Source organism: Pelodiscus sinensis, chromosome 8 (genome assembly GCF_049634645.1).
Source record: "Pelodiscus sinensis isolate JC-2024 chromosome 8, ASM4963464v1, whole genome shotgun sequence".
Lineage (NCBI taxonomy): Eukaryota > Metazoa > Chordata > Testudines > Trionychidae > Pelodiscus > Pelodiscus sinensis.
Genome location: NC_134718.1, coordinates 63961971 through 63985680, shown reverse-complemented (window position 1 = coordinate 63985680; position 23710 = coordinate 63961971). Strand labels below are relative to the sequence as shown.

The 23710-nt window shown below is 45.8% G+C and overlaps 1 protein-coding gene across 11 annotated transcripts in view; it reads left to right on the top strand.

Moving 5' to 3' along the window:
• VWA2 (von Willebrand factor A domain containing 2) overlaps positions 1 to 23710 on the top strand; it is a 75814-nt gene that overhangs the window by 17598 nt on the left and 34506 nt on the right. For all 11 annotated transcript variants that reach the window (XR_012905708.1, XR_012905709.1, XM_075935429.1 and 8 more), the window contains 9 exons: positions 3176 to 3309; positions 5545 to 5654; positions 8839 to 9033; positions 9830 to 9963; positions 10871 to 11003; positions 13922 to 13977; positions 16152 to 16259; positions 18077 to 18658; positions 21016 to 21567. Coding sequence is in view for 9 of the 11 variants with exons in the window: in XM_075935429.1 (XP_075791544.1) it covers positions 3176 to 3309; positions 5545 to 5654; positions 8839 to 9033; positions 9830 to 9963; positions 10871 to 11003; positions 13922 to 13977; positions 16152 to 16259; positions 18077 to 18658; positions 21016 to 21567 (2004 nt within the window). In the remaining 2 variants the exon portion in view is untranslated. The remainder of the gene's footprint in view (positions 1 to 3175; positions 3310 to 5544; positions 5655 to 8838; positions 9034 to 9829; positions 9964 to 10870; positions 11004 to 13921; positions 13978 to 16151; positions 16260 to 18076; positions 18659 to 21015; positions 21568 to 23710) is intronic.

Genomic DNA, 23710 nt, shown 5'->3' with positions numbered 1-23710 from the left:
GTAAGATCCAGAGTGTAAATTGATTGGGACCTGTGGCTGGTTTCTGGGACCGGAAGAACCCGTTTGGGGGAGGTGAGATTGGGTTCTAAAACCCCTCATCTGTGTGCAAGCCCGGGGCTGATTGGGGTACAGGGAGAGCTGGGGTGTCAGCAGTCACTATTCTGGCTGGTCTGCAGGTTCTAGATTTCCAGACGCGTTCCTCAGGTGTGTATTGGCACCTAGAGATCCATTGTCCCTGGAACTTTGCTAATTAGCCTAGTCACTGGCTGAACATTCTTTGCCCATTGCTCTGTCTCAGAGAATTTTCCAGCATAAGCACAGATTACATATTTATAACTCCACATACAGATATCATACAAGTACATGAATAGCATATACAGAATCAGTAAAACACAAGCTTTTATTTGACACCTCACATGGCCCCCTTTGTACAGACTTTGGGCAAACAGCCCCCCATAGGTGCAACAGTGATCTTTAGAATCCAATAACGTGACAGGGTGTGTTTGTTTCAGGGGGGTTCTGTCACTTGTTTTTTGTTTGACATATCTCATGTAGGGCTGCAAAATGCTGAACACTTCAGTTTAGGAAAGCACTTTGGCATGTGCTTAATTTTAAGCACATGATCGGTCCCATTTGAAGTCCGTGGGCCTGGTCAAAGGCTTAAAGCTGACCCCATGCTTAGTAAGGGTTACTCTAAGACAGTGTTTCTCAACCAGTGGTATGAGTACCCTTAAGGGTACATCAACACAACTGAAATTTGGAGAGAACTGAATTTTTGTTTTAAGTTTTACAGGTTTTATTATTTTTGTACTTTTTACACCCAAACATTTTATCGCCCACCTGGTTACAATTAAATTGTTTAAACAAATGTGTTGCAACTGTAGAAAAAAAATGTCTGAAAACTGGAGATACTGGGGGTACTTTTTTTTTTTATTTAAAAAAAAAAAAGTTGAGAAACACAGGTCTAACATACCTCATGGGTGTTTTAACTCCTTCAGGGGGATTCAAAGAAAGATGTCTTTTTAGCCACTTGCCCAAAATCTGCTTTTTCTCAGCATAGTTGAGGGACGTCCTCACCCACAACAAAAGTTTGAGGTCATTAACATTTTTCAAATAAATATGTTTTGTTCTTGAAAACGAACTTACTTGAAAAATTGTTGACTTCTTTGATATGTCTTCATTTTTGCTATCTCTCTTGCAACATTTTTCCTTGAAATGTATCTTGCACACATTATCAAAATGCAAACAACTGTTCTGATAAAATCTTCAAGGATGTGAACGTGAAAGAAAAGAGGGAGAGAAAATGGCTTGTTTTCAGCTGTTGTGAAACAACTGCGAACATTTTTTATGTGATTTATTTTTTACTTTTTCAAGCTGCTCTAATTTTTTTTTTTTTTGCCCTTCTCTAAGCACCTAGCTCTAGATGTTCAGCTTTGGCACATCTGACTCATGGTCCCCATCACCAATTGCCCAGGGAGTCAGTTGTAGAGCAACGATTTTGAACCTTATCTCCTTAGTCCTGGGCAAGCACACTAACCACTGGACCATTCTTCCTCTCTACAGCTGCTACACGTCAGGTCTTCCACATACAAACTTTCATCAGTCACTGTTGCCTAGCCTTTTCTGCATCTTCTTGTGGAGCATCTTAGTGGATGTCTAGATGCACTGTCTGTGTTAAACAGGGTAACCTGAATCTACTAATTAAGAGCTTTAATATGGTAAAGACTGTTTAGGTGGCTAAAATTTAAGGTGAGAATATGGGGAAACCCCAAGTCCTCAGGATGAACTGATTATGGTTTTGCAGTGCCAGGAACCCAACCAAAAGGTTATTGGACTTTGGGAACTCCAAGGGAGGGGGCTTGTGCAGTACTGTGGAAATCCTATATGCCAGGATGAGAGAGACCGATAAAGTCAGTTGGCTTTTTTTTTTTCTGTAAACCTGTCTCAGTGAATTCTGTTGTCACCTGTATGTAAATATGTACCCTGAACATAAGAACGGCCATGCTGGGTCAGATTGAAGGTCCGTCTAGCCTGGTATCCTGTCTGCCGACAGTGGCCAATGCCAGGTACCCCAAAGGGAGTAAACACAACAGATAATCATCACGTGATCCCTTTCCTGCCATCCATTTGCAGACAAACAGAGGCTAGGGACACCATTCCTATCCATCCTGGCTAATAGCCATTCATGGACCTAACCTCTGTGAATTTATCTAGCTCTTTTTTGAACCCTGTTAAAGTCCTAATCTTCACCACATCATCTGGCAAATTGTATTAATTTCATTTGGTGACCCCTAGTACTTATGTTATGGGAACAAGTAAATAACTTTTCCTTATTTACTTTTTCCACACCAGTCAAGATTTTATAGACCTCTATCATATCCCTCCTTAGTCTCTATTCAAGATGAAAATTCCCAGTCTTTTAAATCTCTTTTCATATGCGACTCATTCCAAACCCCCTAATCATTTTTGTTGCCTTTTCCTGAACTTTTTCCAATACCCATATATCTCTTTTGAGATGAGACGACCACATCTATACACAGAATTCAAGATGTGGGGGTAACATGGTTTTATATAGAGGCAGTAAGATATTTTCTGTCTTATTCTCTATCCCTTTTTTAAATGATTCCTAATATTCTATTTGCTTTTTTGACTGCGCTGCACACTGAGTGGCTGTTTTCAGAGAACTATCCACAATGACTCCAAGATACCTCTCTTGATTAGTTACAGTTAAATTAGCCTCCATCATATTGTATGTATAGTTGGGATTATTTTTTCCACTATTCATGACTTTACATTTATCAACATTAAATTTCATTTGCCATTTTGTTGCCCAATCACTTAGTTCGGTGAGATCTTTTTGAAGCTCTTCACAGTCTGCTCTGGTCTTAACTATCGTGAGCAGTTTAGTACAGCCACTCCCCGACTTACGAACACACTGACTTACGACCATCTGTGCTTATGACCAACCTTCCATTAACTCCATTATGATATTTTCGAGTTGAGAACCATGTTCGCCAAGTTTTTTGAACAGCACTGGCAGAGTGCTTAAGTGTATTTCCGACTTACGACCAAATCGAGTTACGACCAGGTGTTCAGAACGTAACCCGTTCGTAAGCCGGGGACTGCTTGTATTATCCTAGTAACCCTGACAGCATGTTATCTTGTTCCCCTCTAGTGATGCAGTGCTCTGCTCCAGTAGATATCCTGCTTCTGTTAGATGGGTCACACAGCATTGGCAAAGGAAGCTTTGAGAGGTCTAAGCACTTGGCAGGCAAACTCTGCGATGCCTTGGACATCAGTCCAGAGAGGGTGAGTGTGGCAGCAAACGTCTCGTTTTAGTTACAGACAGCAGGGCTCTACCTGAAACATCCAACGACAGTCAGTGTAGAGCAGTGGTGGGCAGCTTGTGGCCCATCAGAGTTCTATGTGTGGTCCGCGCACTCCTTCTCTGCCCCCCTGTTTGCCTCTTGAGCCCTCATCTTTCATGCACTGGGGCACTGGAGCCCCACACTCACCTACTCCTCCCTCTCCCTCCCAGCACTTCTGGAGCACCATGAATCAGCTGATTTGCATCCTGTCCCTGCTTCTCCCATGAATGAATACTGCAAATCAGCGCTCTGGAAGTGCTGGGAATGTGTGGGAGGAGCAGAGAGGGGACGCACTAGGGAGAGGGGGCAGGAAAGAGGCCGGGCTGGAGCCTGATGTTGTAAAGTAAGTGTAAATGTGTCTTTTTCGTTATCTCTTGAAGTTGATGACCGTTCTATTAATCTATGAAGGATTAAAGCACTTCTGCATGTTTTGAAGTAGTCAGCATTCCATGTCTTAAATGTATTTACTCGTGGGGTCATGGATAGTGCACGTGACGGATTTCAGTCTGGAGGGCCACTCAAGCAGCCCACTCACTAGTCCTGGTTGCCCGTCACTGGTGCAGAGTGAAATGAAAAACACTAGAGCTGTGCGGAGGGAGGGAGCTAAAGGATTTGCAGAGTAGGCTGTGGGGAGGTTGGATGAACTGCCGAGGCTGGATTGCATGTATATGTTGCAAATGTTTCAAGTTCCATTTGGCATTTTAACAACAATGGGACAAGAGCTCGCAGATTAAAGGCTACGAGCCAGGTGATTAGTGAGGGTTGTGGGTTTTTGTTTTGGTTTTTTTTGTTTGTTTTTGCATGACTAAATAAAATAGCCTGATTTTTCTGAGGACGGGTGTACAAATCTTTCTCAAAACTGGGCCCCTTGAATTCATCTCAGGGCAGGCACCCAGAAATCACTTTTGGAAATCCTGGCTGCAGAACTGATCCCAGGAAGTTAACTCATAGATATAAGTGGTTATGAAGCCCGCAGAAGTCCTGTTTGTTCTCTCTCTCTTTTTAAAAGTATTCTGTATTTGAAAATTGACGTGAATGGGTAGAAGAGAAGGATTTCACTGCAGGCCATCAACAATGTGGTAAGGTAGCCTATAGACACCTGCCTGCAATAAGTGTTTCTGGTTTCCCGCTGGTGAGTGGTGGTTGCTGATTGGTTCTGGGATCTGTGCCCTTCCTGGCTGACCATAACCCCAGGGGCCAGATGTCCTATCCAGCAAAGAACAAGTGAGGAGCTTCCATTGGATTTCCTGTCTCTATGTGATTAAGAGCAATTTCTCCATGTACAACAAATATTGCCCTGTTTTTATGTTAATACCCCACCTCCATCTTCTAGTTTTTTGCTTCAGACACTTCTGGTTTTACCATCACACCAGCACAATCTAGCTTCCCTAGGGCTCATGCTACTGGAGAGTTGTCACAATAGGCCTGCTATAAGAGCTGATGCCCCGCAGAGATTGCATATGACCGGCTGGCTAAGATATTCTGATTAGAGTCCAAGTGCCTGGCATTTAGATCCAATCCGGATAAAATGAATTAAAATAAATGAGAAGGGATTGGATCCAGCTCAGCTCCTGAACATTTTCCTTCCTTATCTTGGATCTTGGCTTAAGTCAAGGACCAACTGTGGGGTTAGACAACTTAGAAGACTTTCCATGAAAACTGAATATGGGGCAGTTTTGACTCTGCATTGCCATAGACCCATGGAAAACCTTACAGCTCCAGCTTTTAGGGAGTTTTTTAAACTCCCTCTCCTCACTGCCCTTTTTGGGACTTGCCACAGTAGGGCCTGGTAGAGACATTTCACCTGGTGGAGGGGCAGAAGCATATGCACCAGCTGGTGGGGTGGGGTGGAGACAGGGCACAGGCACCAGGGCAGGGGCAAATGGCGGCAGGCTAAGGGCAAGGGGTGTCAGCTCCCCATGTTCCCCTCACTACTCAGCAGCTGGTGCCCTCTGTACTATCTGCCAAGGAACATTCAGAATGAGCTTCTACCGCCCAGCTCCGCCGCCTCCCCTTTGGAATGTGAGCGAAGGGGATTTGTTAGAGGGTCGCAGCCAAGAAGGGCACCGAGAAGCACGTGATTCATCTTGAAACAATTCAGTGTACCTAAATCTGTCACATGATCAACATTATACAAGCCTCCCGGCTCCTCCTGCTATTCAACCTCTTCTTTCAGGTCCGAGTGGGAGTGATACAGTTTAGCTCAACTCCCCAGCTGGAATTCCCCTTGGATTTGTATTTAAACAAGCAGGAAGTAAAGGAGAAAATCAAGAAGATTGTGTTCAGGTAAGTTCTCTTAGCCGGCCCTCTTCTTTTTTAGGGTATGCACGTTTTCTGGCAAGGCCTGGTGTTCTGTGCTTGTCTCTGCAGACTAGGCAGTAGATTCCCTTCATAGCTCATCATCAGTGCCTGCTAATCAATTGTTGGGGTTACTATGGAGAGAGAAACACACTTTCATTCCCTGTTGGGTTGGCCAGTTAGAAAGAAAATTGAATGTGGGGCTCCCATGTGTCAGGGCAGTGGTCTGACACTAAAATGGCCTTTTGGTGCGGTACGGGATCACTTCGAAGTCCAGATGATTAACTCCTTTAAGAGCAATACCTTGAATCTTTGTAGGTCCCCATGAAACTTGAAGAGAAATGAGGAAGTACTGTATGCTGGCATAGCTCCCTAGTGTAGACACAGTGTACCCCAACAAAAGGACACCACTTCCCCGAGCATTAGCTACATCAATAGAAGCCCAGCTCCAATACACCCCTGACTGACACAGTTACGCCCACGTTACTTCCAAGTGTCGAATGAGCCTTAATCTGTAAAAGAAAATTGGAGCCCAAATCATCTCTTTAAAAAAAAAAAAAGTCCTAATTTCATTTGTTTGTCTGGTAGAGCATGTTAGATTAAGCCCATGATGGGACAAATTTAAGAGGATCTCCTAGAGGTAAAGATGTGAATGGTTAACCAGTAGGCTGGTTAACTTTAACGGGTGAGGCTTACCAGTTCTGGTTATCTGGCAGGGCACCTCTGGCAAGGATTGCTCTGACAGGCTGGCTGGAGTAGCCCCTGTCTGTGTCAGGCCTGCCCTCCCTTCTGGCCACAGGCAGGGGCTGCTCCAGCTGGCTGTCCAGATCAGCCCTTGTACACGGCAAGGGGGACCACTCCAGTGCAGCCACAGCACGTGGGGGCCAGTCCAACCCTGTGGGGCTAGAGCAGCTCCCCACACCTGCACCCCTTTAATCAGTTAACCGGTTAAACATAATGTCCTAATCAAACAAACAGGATTTTACATCCCTACTCACAGACTGTAGAATTTCAGCAGAAAAGGGTTAGAGTAGCAGCTCATTCACTAGGCAAAGTGTCTAAACTAATTCTGAATATGGCCCATAGTTTGCAAACAGACTCGGGATCCTCTTCAAGCAAGCAAAATCTGTAAGGATATTTTTTTTTTCCAGTGACAACTTAATTATACAGTCTAGAAAACCTTTTGTGTAATGTTCTCGGGGAAGTGTAGCAGAGACACACGAGCTTCTCTTTGGCTGTTGTTTCAAAGCCACTGAGAGCAGAGAAGATGAAACCCCATTAGATACTTGGAATTTAGCTTGGCACTGAAAATGTGTTTTAACAATGGCAAAAGAATGTTGATCGATCTAACAGAAATAATCACTTTGCACATGACTGTTTCACCTAGTTTTGGATAAAAGGCTGAAATATAGGAATAAGCAAAATAGTAAGGGGTGGGTTCCAGCTACCAGGTTGCCAAAAATAAGATTTCTGGTTGGGAGACTCTGTAAGTGAGCTCAGAAGCAAGGATATTGTACTGCACCCCCCTGATAATCTTGTGATTTCTCCCCCCCTTCCCACAACTCCTTTTTGCATCAGGACCCCTAAAATCACAACAGTGTGAAATTTCAGATTTAAATAGCTGAAATCATGACATTTATGATTTTTGAAATAATGAAATTTATGATTTTATGACTGTGAAATTGACCAAAATAGAGCATGAATTTGTCAGGATTCTTCCAATGGGGCATTCCCATTGCAGTGTCAAAATACTGTGACTGCCAAAATATTCGGTTGGTTGACACTTCACTGCAAATGCATTTCTAAGAGCTACGTTTATGGACTGTTCTCTGAATTAGACATGGAGGAAAGAAGCACAGAAAGGGACAGAGCTGTGTGTGTCGGGTATTTCACTAGGGGTCATGAGGTAAGTTCCCAGATCTGTTTGCATGACCTTTGTCCTCACGTAACCGGCCCAGGTTTCAGGAGAGCTCATGGTCACACTTTCAAATACTCAGCACCTAATTTAGGGCCAGAATTTCATAAGAGACCATCATTTCTATGGACACCAAATAAGGGCCTGTCTCTAAGTGCTCATGTCCAGATTGGAGGAAAAAAAAAACAAACAGCTGAGATCGTCACTCCTTGGAACTCCTTTGAAAATCTGACATTTGTTCTCTCTGCCTTAAATCCCTACCTGTAAAATGGGAATAAATGTACTTCCTTTCCCTACTCCTCTCCTTTCCTTGTCGATTTAGACCGGTGATGGGCAAATAGGCTCGTGAATGGGCTGCATGCGTGGCCCTCCTTCATCGCAGTGAGCCACAAGTCTGTCATAACCAAGATGGTCTCCCAGGATAGGGTAGTTTTGCTCACTGTGCTTGCATACCTAGAATTTGCAGAGGGTGCTGATTGAAGTGTCGCGGCGCTTGAAGTGGATACCGAGGGAGTGCCTGGCTCTCAGTCAATGCTGGGTGCAGTCAGCACACACCTCACTTCAAATGCGTTTGCTTTACACGCGTGGCACTTCAGTAAAACTGGTAGCGGAAAAAATCTATGTGGGTGGAAACCAGCAGAATCTGACTACCCCGTGCATGGGCAACGGTAAACAGAATGTCTCCCAGGCCACATGTAGAACCTTGATGGGCCACAGGTTGCCTGCCACTGCTTTAGACTATAACTCTCTGGCTATATGTTTGTACGGCACCTAGTCCAAAGGGATCCTGGTCTCTCTATCCTACTGTCAGACTACTAATAATAACGTGATGAAACAATGTGCCATTGTTACAATATGTCGGTGTCCAAGACAAAAATGAATGGAAGTTGATAATTTTTGCAGACTTCACAACCCTTCCCCAGTGCCGGTAGCAGTGGCCAGGTGATTGAATTCTAAACCTGACTAGGATACTTGGTACTGCTTTATTTGCATATTAATACCCAGAATGCTTTTCCACCTTGGACCTGTATCTACAAGCTGTGCTCTGCTCTCATGAGTCATAGTTAGCTTTTCTCCTCCTTTACCTTCCTAACTGCAACAAATGAAACCAGTGAGAAATCCAGGTGAGCTGCTCTCCCTTCCTCACTCTTTGTTCAACGTGAATTGCAGGGGACAGGAAGGAAGGAAAAGGAAGTTTAGCCAGAAACCTCTGTCCCTCCACTTCCCTTTCCTTCCATTTTCTCTTGCTTGTTTCAGAGGTGGGAGCACAGACACGGGGCTCGCGCTGAAATATGTTCTCCGGAAAGGCTTCCCGGGTGGCAGAAATTCCTCTGTCCCTAAAATCCTGATCGTCCTCTCCGATGGAAAATCGCAAGGCAGTGTAGCAATGCCTGCGAAGCAGCTGAAGGACAGAGGCACCACAGTGTTTGCTGTGGGAGTCAAGTTTCCAAGGTAGGAAATTGTCTTGTGCGGGGGGGAGGGTGCACTGCTAACAGACTAGCCATTGCCTTCAGGATCCAGGTGGGCCAGAGCAGGATTAGGGGTTTGTGGGGCCCTGGGCCAGAGCAAGGGGGAACCACTCTCCATTCCTTCCACCCGCAATCCCCTCTGCCCCAGCCCCGCCCCACCTTGTCCCCTTGCCAGGGAGAAGAATCAGCATATAGGGACTTCTTCTGTCTGCCCGGTACTCCTTCCAGGGGCCGGGGTTTCCCTTATCCCCCGGCAGGATCATCTCCTAGGCAGGGGGATCAGGCTCAATTTTCTAGGGGCCACCCAATTGGCCAGAGCTCCATTGGCCCAGTGGTCGATCCACCACTGCAAGTTGGCAAGGGACAATCACAGAGTGGGAGGTGCAATTTGGGAAGGGGTACCGGTGCTGAGGATGCTGCAGCAGCCTCTGGCATGAGACGGTTTCCATCATAGGGGGCAGGGTTTACAGTTTTGTTCACTGGCCCTCAGCACCCCTGCTAAACAGACTGACCCAGCACCCATGGGGGGGCTGTGGATGTGGAACAGAAGGGCTGGTTTGTGAAAGGGGTGAGGGGGGGGGGGGGCTGGTCAGAGAAGTGCTCTGCTCTGGGTCTGCAGCAATGTCAGTGGGTTTTGAAGAGACGATTTACCGGGTTCCTGGCACTTGCTGAGAGTGTGTTCTTGCTACTGCCCGCCCAGGAAATAACGCTGTGACTGCCGAGACTGGTCTGGCCCCGCCGTGCCGTGAGAATAACTAACTGGTCCTGTCCCTGCGCAGGTGGGAGGAGCTGCACATGCTGGCTAGTGACCCCGCTGAGCAGCACGTGCTGTTTGCCGAACATGTAGCGGATGCTGCCAATGGCCTGTATAGCACCCTCACCAGCTCTGCCATCTGCAGCGCTGTGTCTCCAGGTAACTCTGGCGCCCCCTGGGGCGTGTTTGCTATTGACTGTCTTCCCTTCCACTTCCGTAGCGGGGTTGGCAACATGGCCTTTTGCTTCCGGAGCTGCTCTCTGAAGCCAGCACCTCAACCCCTTTGGGATGGCTTCTCTTCTAGTGGAGAGAAACGGAGGCTGTGACAGGTTAGCCTCAGTCTAAAGATGACACACCACTGTGTGCACTGCTCATAGCCTCGGGTCTGCCCAGGGAAATGTGTGTGAGAGAGAGAGGATGGTTTGGTGATCAGGGAACTCACCTAGATCTTAGGAGACCTGGGTTGGAGTCCTTGCTCTGCCACAGTTTTACTGTGTGACATTGGTCAAGTCACTTTGTCTCTTCATGCCTCAATTCCCCCATCTATAATGGAAATGATGCCTGCCTCAAAGGGGTGTTGAGGAGAAATACATTAAAGACAGCAAGGCTCTCAGATGTGCAGGCACGGGGCCATATAAACACTTAAGATAGAGGAGAGATGAAAATCCTCAAAAAGACCCCCACACATGACCATGTAAATCACATTGCTTAATCCACCACTGGAAGGTGCTTAGATAGCACAGTGATGTGGGTGGTATAAGAACCTATGTGGAACAGAACAACATGGATGGCCTTGTGGTTGCAGGAACTGTGCCAGAACAAAGCAGGTCAGAGAAGCTGTGGCCAGAAGTCCGGTAAAGGACTGGCCTGCCCTCCCAGCAGCATGTGACCTGTTTTGTGGCATCGCTGAGGTTGTGGAAAAAATGCCATAAGCTCTCTTTGCTGGGCAATGAGACAAGCGGGCCTTGCTGTGTGAGCACTATCCCAGCTGGTTCAGCTTCTTCTCCCAGACAGCTCCACTTGCCGACACATGCCCTCTCTCTCCTGTGTGTGCTCTTTGTGCCAGGTTGCAGCATTGAATCTCACCCTTGCGAACGCAAGACGCTGGAGACGGTGAAAGAGCTGGCAGGGAGCTATATGTGTTGGAAAGGGTCAAAGAGACCAAATGCAGTGCATACGTCGCTCTGTCCGTTTTACAGGTGAGTCAGCTAGCTTTCTCTCCTAAGTCAATAGAGCACACCAAATCAGAACACACACACGTCTGTTGTTAGATTGGATGACCTGGGTTTATAATTTGCTGTAACTTTATATTACAATGGCACCTAGTGGCCACAGCTGAGGTTGGACCAGGCTCTGTGTGTAGATATAGTAAAAGATGATCTGTGCCCCAAAGAACTTGCAATCTAAGCAAAAGGTGGGAGGGGACACTAAGGCAGAGCGACAAAGTAACTTACTCAAGATCACCCAGAGGATCTGTGGTAAAGCCCAGGGGTAAAACCCAGATTCCCAGACAGGTTCCCCAGCCACTTGACCATCCTGCTTGTTGTGTAAACAGCCTCATTTATGTATTTCACACAATTCCTATTTGTGCAACACTTGTTTGTGTTCTATGCAGTACAGAGAGTGGGTAAATCCCAGACAGACTGTAGATGCTGTATGGAATCCAGCTAGTTCCGGTATTAGCCATGCAAGCTTTTATTTTCAGGGAAGTCCTTTTCTCAAGGGATATCTGTCCCGAGAGTACTGGGAGACTCTCCCCTACGGAGAGGCTTCGCTCCCGCTCCTCCTGAAGCAAATGCTGAGCAGATAGGCTGCAAACAAAGAAGTGTATTATCGAGTCAATGTCAGCGAGTTGCACAAGGAGATTCCCCTCACACTGAGGTGAGAATGTACCTGAAAGCTTGTTGAAAATTTGTCAGATCTTTACATTGAATGCCGTCTTAAAAGTTCATTACAGCAGTTTTTGTACAGTAAGTGAAGTAATTTTAAAGTGACCTTTTAAAAAAATTGTTTTTATGATGTACTAGCAACTAGCACATTTACCCGGCATTGCTCTGGTCCTTAACTCAATTAAGTTTGTGCACTTTCCCCCTCGTTCTCTAACAGGGATGAAGGGGAACAATCAACAATGTCCTTTATGAATTTAGGGTGTGTATGTGGAGCTTCAGCCCCCCATCCTCCCTAAAGGGCATCTGGGGGGTGGAAGGCTTAAGGCTGGGGTAGACCTGGATGGTGGGGAACATGCCCCCAGTCAGCCCCTTTCACCTGTCCAGTGATTCTCTTTTCTGTATCGTTTTATGAGAAGCAATTCCATTCCAGGCACATCCCATTTTCCTGGCACAACCAAACCCTTAACTTGCTTAAAGTTATGATCATTGGAAGCTGTATACTGAATTTGGTGGTCCTAGCTCTTACCATTTAGGAGGAGTTCTTGAACAAATAGACAATTAACAAATAGACAACTAAAACATAGTTGATGAGCAGGTGAGGCCTGTTGTTGACTGGGCAAAGTCATTTTGAGTAGATTACACTTATAGGAAAGATTAAGAAATTAAATGTATGTAATAGAATTTTTTATTAATGTGCTTGAAAAAGGGAAGTAAGAGAACAGTTTTAAATTTGTAGGATTTCAACTTCAAACGTTATTCATTTTACTGAATAATTAACATACATAGTACATTTGAATCAGAAACTCTTAAAGCTTCCATTACTCTTTCCATAACTAATTTGAATTATTTTGTGATTTGTAATAGTAAACATTTTCTTTGCACTAAAATGATAGTTGAATAGGTGACTCGATTTTAATTTTGTTAGTAAATATTTTAGGAACTCTAATCACAATAGTCATGATTTTTTTGATGAAAAACAAAAATAATTATTTAAATCTTTCACCCAACATATTCCAGTGTAAAAAATAGTTCATTCAGCTAATTTAAGTGGCAAGATTGTTTATGTAGATAATCATGAACTATGACTTTTTTTTTTGCACAAACTCACTCACTCTTCAAAATATATAAGACATAAAGAAGTCTTGAAAAGGAAAGGTGGGAAGGATTGTTGGTGGGTTCTCCTCCCCCCCCCCCCCGTTGCTTTTTATGCTTGAAATTCAGGTCTTGTCTGCTTTAGAAAACATTGGGAAACAAATGGGATTATGATATGTACAAAGGAAGTGAAACTTGACTCATGGAGATGGGGATCTATTTTTATTCTGGCTGTTCAAAATCTCAGAATTTTTGTATTTTATTTTATTTTTTTTAAGAAACTCAAATGTCTTACAAACTGCTGGAAGGAAAAATCTGTTAAAGGTTGAGCATCCTTTCCTCTTCCATGAAAGGCTGAGAAATGCCACTCAACTTCTCTAAGTCCCCAATGAGTCCTCCAGAAAAGCTAGGGAAAACTAGACTTGATGAGACTGGCATAAGGATTTTTTTTTAAAATTAGGAATCCATACATCTTTCAAAACAAAACTTTCCTAGTCTCTTGCAAGTTATAAACAAGCAAAAAGGACACACACTTAATCTATTTTTCTCTTTCATGTCACCTTTAAGATGAGAGACAAGGCTTCAAAAGATGATCAATGAGCATTCACTCATTGATCTCATGTGAAAGGATTAGGGATCAAGAATTGCTTCCTGGTACAGTCCCATTAACCGGTAGAGTTAGAGCTGGTTGGAAACCAATGTTTCCATTCCATGGGAAATTGCAACATTTCACAATTTTGTTTTTATTCAGTTTTGAAATAAAAACTTGATATTTTCCACAGCACGAAAAGTTTAACAAAATCAAGGCAGAACCATTGAAACGTATTATAAAAAGATATAAAATATTTTAATCCAGCAAATAAATAGTAAATAGTCTAAACAAAGTGAACCAAAACGATAGGCAAACTAATTTGCTATAACTTTTTCACATAACATTTCACATCACATCACATCAAAAATGGATCTGTTCTCACAAAATGTTTCAATTTCGACTAAACTGCATTTTCTGAGGGAAGACCAATTTGTCAAAAACTTTAACTAAATATAGCTTCAGGATTTGTCTTTCAAATGTCTTGTTAAGCTTTAAATGCTTGGTCAGTCCACTTTCATATTTTGTATCAATCTTTCTATCTTAGCTGGAAAAAAGTCTTGATAAAACACCCGGCCAGATGCTACCGAACTACTTGCCCAGGTAGGATTCAATCTTTCTGAAATCTTTTTTACAATCTAAGGTGAAAAAGATTAACTTAACTCGCGTTATTATTTTAAACCACATTCAGCTCCCCAGCATGGATCAGAAAAACAGGGATTATAATTCGTAATGGATATTAGTGAGGAACTGGCCCTTTTTTTCCAGTCTTTCATTAATCACTGAAGAAAAGAGTGAAACTTCTTGTTTCGCTCATATTCTTAACAATTAAATCATTCTGTTGAGTTAAATAAACCCTTCACTCCTGGAGGGAGGTGTAAATTAATCTCTAGTTAATCTGAAATTCTTCACATTTTTGTTTGCTGATAGAATTGCACTGTTCCCAAATTACTGTTCTCGTCACCTGCAGGAGCCAGCAAGAAACAGGCTCCAAGTTCGGGGATTGCTAGTGTGATGGATAGGCAGAGTGGTGGCCAGCACTCGGTGACTAAAGGGTTAAACTCAGGTCGCTAAGAGTGTTGGCAGGGGGCCAGAAGAACCAAGGGGACACAGTGCTGACATTTAAATCCTGCTGCCCCTTCTCTTTGTGTGAGTTGTAAATTAAGGGCTAGAGTGAGCAAGATACAGTAATCAGAATTACCATGCCTACAAGGAATACTGGGCATGGGTGTAAACTGGGCCTTGAAGTATGGATCATAAGTCGAGAGAGGAATGTATGTTTAGTTGTGATCAAGCTATTTTTCTTTGGTTTGGTTGTTTGGTTAAGCTTCTCTGTGTAAAATCCACGTGCTCCCTCCCATTTGCTATCTATGCTGTACCCAGAGATACTATGTTCTCTGTGTTCTAATTTGTTTCTCTCAGTTGCTCTGTAACACCTAGCAACCAACTATGCTTTATTAAGGATATTCTTTAGTGTTTTTGTTAATAAAATCATCATCTTAAAAATGATGATTTGATTCTTGTGTTCTAGAAGGCAACAGGTTTGTGCATGTGCCTGTCTAGCCTGAGAGGTCAGCTATCAAAGACAGTTTGTTTTCTTTTCTTTTCTTTTCTTTTTTCCAAGCTCTCTTGCAGTAGAAGAGCTTGGGGGATCCCTGGGGAAGGAATTCGAGTGTTTCTTCTTGGTTTTTTTTCCGGGTTCCTTAAAATCACTTGATGATGGCAGCCTATCTTCCAGAGTCAGTGCATCTGTGACTCTGGGGAGGTTTTTTTTGGTAAGCAGAACCTATGGAGCAGGGATCGGCATGCGCAATGAATGGACTTCCCCTTGCTACCTCCCCACTTGCAATGGGGAGCCTTTGAAAATACATCCTCATAATTTAAGCGCCCTGATTTGGAGGGGAAATGGAGATTCTTCAGTCTAGCAAAGTTTGTATGGGCATGGAAGCAATGCAGAACATTCTGGTAGGATCTGAAAATGAAATGGATAGCTCCGGTCAGTGTAGCGTGTTGCATGCTATGCTGGGGAGACGCTTCATAAATAGAGCCCAGGAGACGAAATGTTGAGCGGCGGAGTGTTTTGGACTGCTTGTGTTCTCCATTTCTCATGGTAGCCTTGGAGCAAACCGTGTTATAAGCCGGTTTCTAGAAGCATAAGTGCTGAATATGCACCATATGGACCTAACGGAATCTGAACAGAATGGGCCAGTCTCATCTTTGCACCACTGGTGTGAATTTGGAGGAACCAAACTTGATTTTAATAGTTACTTCAGATTTACATCAGTGGAGCTACTGGAATGGAGTTACTCCAGCATTTCCCTGATGGACATGAGTTCACTCCCGAGCACTTGAAGTTGCAAGGTGGCAAACTGTGCTTAGGAATGGACAGCATTGCAACACTCACACTGAATTGTAATGTGGTTTTACAAAACAGCTTTTAGCAAAAGTGGGCTTTTTCAAACAGTTGGCGCTGCCCGGTTCAAGAATGGGAGCGTTCCAGTGTAAATAGGTTTCCTTTAAGAAATTGAGTTCTGCAACGCTATCAAATCAATGCAGACATGAGGGCCTAGCTTAATTGTGCATTACTTGAATAGAGAAAATGTTCCTTGAGACCTTTGTGAGACACGAGAGAAAATTACCTTCCACGTGACCTAGAGTCCATCTGACTGCACAGACGCTCCAAATGCTTACGGCTACTCGGCTGTGTAGCGTGACTGTATTTTTCTCTCTGGGCCCAACCTAGGCCCTCTCCTGCTCCTTGTCTGGTGCCTTTGCAGATCCCTGTGATTCCCAGCCCTGTCACAATGGAGGCACGTGTGTTCCAGAGGGATTAGAAAGCTACCGCTGCGTGTGTCCTGTTGGATTTGGAGGAGATGCCAGCTGTGGTATGTGGGTCTAAGTCTTATCCGCTGCTGTGGTGTTAGCTCTTGGAGGCTGGGGAGGGACATGAGGAGGGCATAAGCCACATGACTGTCCCCCATGTAACTCGTCCCTGTGTCATACCGAGCCCCGGGCAGGGATGTACTTAAAGGAGGTGGGGGGTCCAGAGTGGATGCCATATCTCCAGGAGGTAGGGCCAGGACAGGGCTGGAGGGCTGAGGCTGGGGGCACGTGCAGGGCCAGAGCCTTGCCCTGGGCGGCAGCCAGGACCCTGGGCAGGGACCAGTAGTCTTGGCCCTGGACTCTAGCCCCCTTCCTCCCCCCCCCCAAGCATCTGGCCCTTTGTCCCTCCCCCCCATGGCATTGGAGGGGCACATGTCCCTTGATTTTCACACACCCCCCATACACACACGCACACACACTGCCCCCATCCCTCTGCAGCCTGCCTTCCTGTGACAGCCCTCGTCTAGAATTCTAATGCAGGGAAGAAGGGATCATGCAATTTGCTGGTTGGGGTTGGGATTAACCCCCTGCTTTTTGAACTCTGCCTGCTCCAAGGACTGAGTCTGTTTGGCACAGGGCTGTGAAGGACTGGGACTTGCTGCCTAGTGCTCCCTGAACAGCTCATTATGGACATTCAGCTTTATCTCTTTCACGAGGGGATCATCCCATGTGCTCGCTCTTCAGAGCCCTTGTGGCTTTAAGAAAGGATTCCCATCAGTGGTGGCAACTGAGAGAGATTTCCATGAGGGGAAAATTCCAATCCTTGCTCCACCCCTCATAAGAACCCTGTTCTGATCCCTACGTATCTTTTCCTTCCTCTCTGCCCAGCAGGCCCCCTGCGTCCCCCTAAGCTGGCGAGCATCCCCTCTCTTTTACCCCCACCCTGCATGCGCCTCTGCCACCAGAAGTCCGTTATCGGTGGTCTCTGCACTTTGCCTTACAGGCACGGATTGCCCGTGTCCGAGGTCACAACTCTGTTTGGCCAGGCCTCTTCCCTAGCAGTCAGGAAGGGCAACCGGGTCAAATTTCAGTGATGCTGCGACCATGCAGGCTGACCAGCACACCAGTGCTAGTTTAGTACAGGACCACTACATAGAAGTGGTCTAGCTATGCTGCTCTCCCCCTCCCCCCCCCCCCCCACACACACATCCACCAAACTTGGCCGATGCAATTTTGATCCAATGCAAAAACCTGGGTGGGGTGGGAATATTCACAGCCTCCCCACAGTAGGTATCTCTGAGTCCCACTGTACTCAGAAGCCCCTTTGTGTCCAGGCTCCTAGGGGCTCTCTCCTTTCAGCATGTAGGGAGATCTGGAAGCAGGGCATGGAAAGTGGATCCGTCAGCTGAAGGAGGGGGATAGCTGAAGTACTTGTACCTTGGCTCCTCACCCCTACCCTTCTTTCCCTCAGGTCCCTGCAGAACTTCCATGCACATATGGGCCAGGAATTTCCAGAGGGATCAGTAATTCTGAGTGCCCATGTTGAGAAACCTTAAAGGGGCCTGATTTTCAGAAAATGCAGTGAACCCACCCTCTGAAACTGTAAGCCCCTTAAGGTGTTTCAAATTGTACCAAAAGATCCCCCTAACCTTCCTGCTACGTATTCCCCTACTCCTACAGGCTCTTGTGGCATCCTGAGACCTGATTCTCCTGTTGTCTAAAACCATGTTGCTCAGCCAGTGGTTTTGTTTTCTTGACAAAGGAGCTCTGATGTGCATTCCCTTTTCCTTCTGATCATTGAGATTTCAGGAGACCCACATGATGTGCTTGCTTATTCTTTTTTGCATTCCATGCACTGATTCCCTTCCTTTGCTTCCAGCACCAAAGCTGGGTCTGGAGTGCAGTGTGGATCTTCTTTTCCTGGTGGACAGCTCCTCTGGAACCACCGTGGAGGGATTCCTGCGCTACAAGGCCTTCCTGAAAAGGTTCATTCAAGCAGTGTTGAGCGAAGACTCCCCAGCCAACGTCGGAGTGGCCCAGTACAGCCACGATGTCCAGATCTCTGTCAAAGCGGGCGAGCATAAGGAAGTGCCCGCTCTCCTGAGGAGCGTGGATGCCATGTTTTTCAGTGGACGGGGAACCTTAACTGGCAAAGCCCTTCGGTATGTTACACAGCATGGCTTTAAGAGTGCTCCGGCCTTCGCAGACGTTCATGACCATCTTCCACGTGTGGTTGTCTTGCTCACGGATTCAGAGGCTCAGGATCCTGTGGTAGAAGCAGCTAAATATGCCAGGGGCAGAGGGCTCTTCCTAATTGGTGTAGGCAGCGAGCTCTTAAGAGCGGAGCTGGATGACGTGACGGGAAATCCAGAGCAAACGATTGTCTATTCCGGCTCCCAGGATCTGTTCAACAAGGTCCCTGAACTGCAGAAGAAAATCTGCAGCGTAGACGGTCATCAAGGTAAGGCTAAAGACCATAGTGCACTGATGAGGCCACTGCTCAAGGATGTTCCCTATTTAAGAAATAGGGTGGTTAAAAGAATGAATTTCAGCTCCCCCCACCATAATGATACATAATCCACTGATACTGATGCATGATCCAGGACATATCTACAGAGCATTGCTTAGACCTTGAGAGTTAGCTTGTGACATTAGCCCTGGCAGCTGGGGAATATAAAGACTGCCGCTTCTTAGTGCGTTCAGAGGCACAAATCACACACAAAATGGTCAGGAGGGATTGTGGTCTGCTCCTGACTCCTGCACCAACCCATAGAGCTGGCTGGCTGGCTGGTGAGCAGGGTCATGGAGTGTGTGTGTGTGGGGGAGGGGGCGGCGGAGGGAGCTACTATGTGCTGCTGAAAGGGACATGTTGCAACATGTTCACGCTCAATCTACAATGGGGATTAGCTCCTAAGGCATCCTCCCTTCTAGAGCTTTGTCTGGGGTGCTGCAACTTTGGTCTCCTCCACTCTCCTGGCCTTTGTGGTGTGGAAGCTGGTGAACTCTTCTGGTCGGTGCACCAAAGAATGCTCTACAGTGACAGGTTTTCACTCCCTTTTCTCTATTGGGTGGTGGGCTGGTAAAGCCACAGAGTTTCTGGAGAAAGTTGGTTGTCGTCTGGAGGAAGATTTGTGCGATGAGTGGTTTGAGATGGTTTCTGAGAGTCTGGTATTCCTTCAGTCAGTATGTCTGGGCCAAATAAGATGTCTGCCTGGCTTCTCTGGTTTGTGTATCTTGGGAACATCCTTGAGGTGAGCTCATGGGAGATGAAGTTGTAGAGTTTCTCTTGTGGTTGGGGAAAGGCTATCCTTAAATTCCCAACTGAATTGTGTGATCTTCTTTGAGTTCTTTATAGTAGGCGGTGCCCGGAGCGTTGTCATTTGGCCTTATTAACATAGTCACTGCAAGTGAGAACTACAATGGTAACCCCCTGTGTCTACTGGCTTGGTCACTGTCTGGTGGTTGGGTTTCATGGACTGTATAGCCATTCTCTCGGCAGTGGAGAGAATGGGGTGGATAGAATTTTAAACATTTCAGTCAATTTTTTTCCTGAAGAAATCAATGTCAATGATCAAGTATGTGGTTTCCCCCTCTGCGAGGTCTCCTGTCAAATTATCCTTTTTTCCTTATGACTTTCAGTGGATACCTGGTAGGTGTGGATGGTGTCGTCATTGTTTCAAAAGATTCTTTGGGACAAGTTTGGAAAAATAATTCTTCTGGTTCTTCACGTATTAGAATGGTGGGACAGAAATTTAACTCCTTGTAAAGTACAGATAATTTAATTCCACTTAAGGGGAGTGTAGATACATTGATAATGGTGGATTGTTGTATAGTGTCCGTGTGTGGCAATTTGTGGCCTTGATTTCTCATGAGAGAAGTATTCTGTGGCTTGTGGAGTTGTTGTAGTTGGTTCCCAATGCTTGTTTATGTTGGATGGCTTGGCTGTCATCAGGTGTTTTTTTAAAGCAGTTCTGGATTTCTTACATGATCTCTGGGTAGATTTCCTTTCCCCCACCCTTTCCTTCCAGTGTCTGGAAGTATGAGACAATTTCTTGTCTGACGTGGTCCCTTCTGGAGTATGTGAGGTGCAGGAGATGGTTCCTCAGTTTTTCTGAAGTCCTTCTACAGTGCTGTTGAGCATATTTGGGGTATGTAGTGGTCAGAGGGTGATAGATGGTGAGTCTTCTGGGGATGAGGTTTTGTTTCTTGCACCCAGTCAGGAAGCAGATGTTGCTGTTGTGTTTTCCTTCCTTTTTTCCCCACGCTGTTGTGTTTGGTCCATTTCAGGCGGCAAACTCTGCTCTCTTCCATTGTTGTTCTGCAAGCAACGTTGATAAGCACCTGACCAGGAATGTACAAATAAATGAATCAGTGTGGCCTTCATCCCTGGTCACATGCATGTATCTCATCAGAAGGTGGAGCTTAGTGACCTCGCTCTCTCTTAAATGAAGGCTCCACTCCTGAAATCCTTACAAAGTTCCCCCTTGTCACAGTGACTTTTGCCAGGATGAAAGGCCAGGGGCTTTGGCTCAAAGCCGTGTGACAAGTGAAAAGAAATGAGAATTATAACCCAACGCAGCGGTGCTTGTGTTGATTGTGTAGCTGTGGCTTATCTTTTCTAGCTGCTTGGTATGAATGGGCTGTAAGTTCCTATAATAATGAATTGTAAATTGCAATCTGCCCATTCACAGAATGCTGCAGTGCATTACCGCTTAGTAACGAATGTGTTTGCCAAGAGCAGGCCCGAGGTAGCTCTCTGGCTTTGCTCGGTTGGTAACAGCTGTGTTCTGAAAGGCTTAACGTTGGCTCTCCTTTCAGGCTGCCAGTCCCAGTCTCTGGATCTGGTTTTTGCGCTGGATGCCTCCAGTGGAGTCGGCAGGGCGAACTTCCTGCAGCTGAGGAACTTGGTCAGCAGCACCTCTCTGCAGTTCAATGTCAATCGGGACGTCACCCAGATAGGCCTGGTGGTCTACAGCACCAGGGCTCGCACAGCATTTGCCTTGGATGCGCACATCACCCGCGTGGCTCTCCTTCAAGCCATCAACCAGGTGCCTTTCCTCAGTGGGTCGGCCTCCATGGGCAGAGCCTTGCTGCATATTCATGACCATGTTATGACTGTGCCCAAGGGGGCGAGACCTGGGGTGAGCAAAGCCGTGGTGGTGATCACGGCTGGGGGCGGCACCGAGGATGCGATTGTCCCGGCTCAGCAGCTGCGGAGCCGCGGCGTGTCGGTGTTTATCATTGGGATCGGGGCCGTGCGGAGGGACACGCTGCTGAGGATTGCCGGGTCTCCCAGCTACCTGATACACGTTGCCTCTTACGACGATCTGCACAGTTACAAAGACCTTATCATTGAACGACTGTGTGAAGGTAAGCTGGCTTGTGGCTTCCTGTTCTCAGGTTCCATTAACTGCACCCAGAAACCAGCTGTTAGAAGCCTTATCAAGCAGACCTGTGTGAGGATCTCACTGAGGCTCAGTCCGTTAGGTTTGGTTTGGCTAGTTTGCCAGCTGCGGCTGCCTGTTGCAGTCGTATCTGGGTTAAATCAGCTTTGCACCGTACGTTAGAGGCGCAAGAGAGTTGAAATCCAGCTTTAAATGAGTAGGATGTCTCCTACGACACACATTGTGAAGTATCCAAGTAGTCCAAGCAGCTGCTGATGAGTTCCTTACGGGCTGCAGAGAAGGTTCTCACTCCTGATTGTGTGTGTTTCTCTAGCCCAGAAGGCTTTGGCGAGCTCTGAATCCAGATCTGACGCTGTTTTGAATCTGATCTGATGCTCGGCCGTCTTATTGTCTCCTGTCCCTTTGCAGCTCACGGCTGACTTGCTTGCCCTTATAGTCGCTGGCCACTAGCTATCCATAGCAGTTTTAGGCCAAACATTTAGGTCGGGCGACTGTAAACATTGCAAGTGTTCTGCTAGGGCTGGTCGGTGCTGCTGTGAGGACTGGCGTGCGCACAACCTGGGCCACTGGAGAAGGGGTTATTCCATTAAATGAAGAGCCTTCTATGCACAGTTACTTTCCTCAATATTTTTTCTCATTTTTCTGAAGAGGGGAGTGTTTTTAAAAGGTTATTTCTTTGTACTTTCTTATGAGATGTCCAGGGAAGTGCAGGTAGATCAAAAGAGCTAGAGGGGCTTTTATTAAGTGGGAAGAATACAGGGGATTACTGTCATTGATTTCTAAGAACATACACAGTCACTTGAGGTGTACACACGTGTGTTTAGTGCCCTGGGCTGCTTAGGCACACAGCCCTATTGGACTGATTTTAAGGCCTAATCCCGCAAGGTGCTGAGCAGGTGAATAGTGCTGCTGTTGGGAGCTACTCAGCAACCTGCCCTTCTATGGCATATATTAATACAGGGCGAGGCTCCATTTATCTGCGTGTCACTTGGCTGTTTTATAGTGCAACCAATATAGGCAAATCCAGTGCATTGACCTCTGCAGAGGTATTTATCCTCCTCTTAATAAACAATGGAAAATGATGGCATTTGGTCTCGACTTCAGGAAACGCAACAAGGACTTGAGAGAAGTGAGCTCAGTTACCACTTCTGCCACAGATGTCTAGTGCGATCTTGGCAAAGGGACCTTGTTTTCCCTGTGCCTTAGTTACTCGTCTGTAATTCTTCCCTGAAGGGATGTGAAGGCCACTAAATCTTGACTACTCGGGAGGTGTTCAGTTACTACTGGGTTAGGACAGTGTTCCCTGTAAGCTGTGTACTTCTGCACCCTCTCAGAAGAAATTCAGAGGCTGCCTAGCTGATTAGCAGAGTGCCCACAGCTAGGCTTTGGGTTGCTATTGGTGGTGCACATTCGCACATGCCTCGGTCCACATAAAAATTATTCCATAATTAGAAAAGATTAGAGGGGACATGGGATGGGAGCCGTATAAGCACCTCGCCAAAACTAGCATTTCTAAACCCAGTAATCCCTGAAAAGGCCATGCCTTTCAATAGACGGGAAATGGTTCTACTGGGTATTTCCAGTGCAGGAAGAAATGAAGAAACTTTTTGAAGTGCTGTCTTGGCTAAGAGAGATGGCAGATGTGCTCGTGTTTTATGAGCAGATAAAGTCCAGCTGAAATGGGATTACACTCCACTTGGAAGGCGGTTAGGCTGAAATGATGATTGATTGATTGATTGATTGATTGAGAAACGTTATGGAATTGTCTGAAAGCCTCTTAGATCAAAAGAGTCCGGCTAATCGAAGTTTCATCTTCAGAAGCACTTGCCTATATCCAAAATAGGGGAGAGTGTTTAAAACTGGCCCGTCAGAAAGTTATACATAGGCTACAAATACCTAATAGCCAGCTCCTCTTGGAAGGGTCAGTGCTTTCTGTTTACCAAGCAGAGTCTTTAGGAGTGTATTGCTGGGATTAAACTGATGTAGGTCAAACACTAATTAATGCTTTAGGGAAAGAGGAAAAAAAGACTGTCAAATCCTCTCCAGCTTTACCTATGGGGGAGAGAAGGGAATGTGATGATGCAGAGAGAAATTCTTAAATAAGTGGG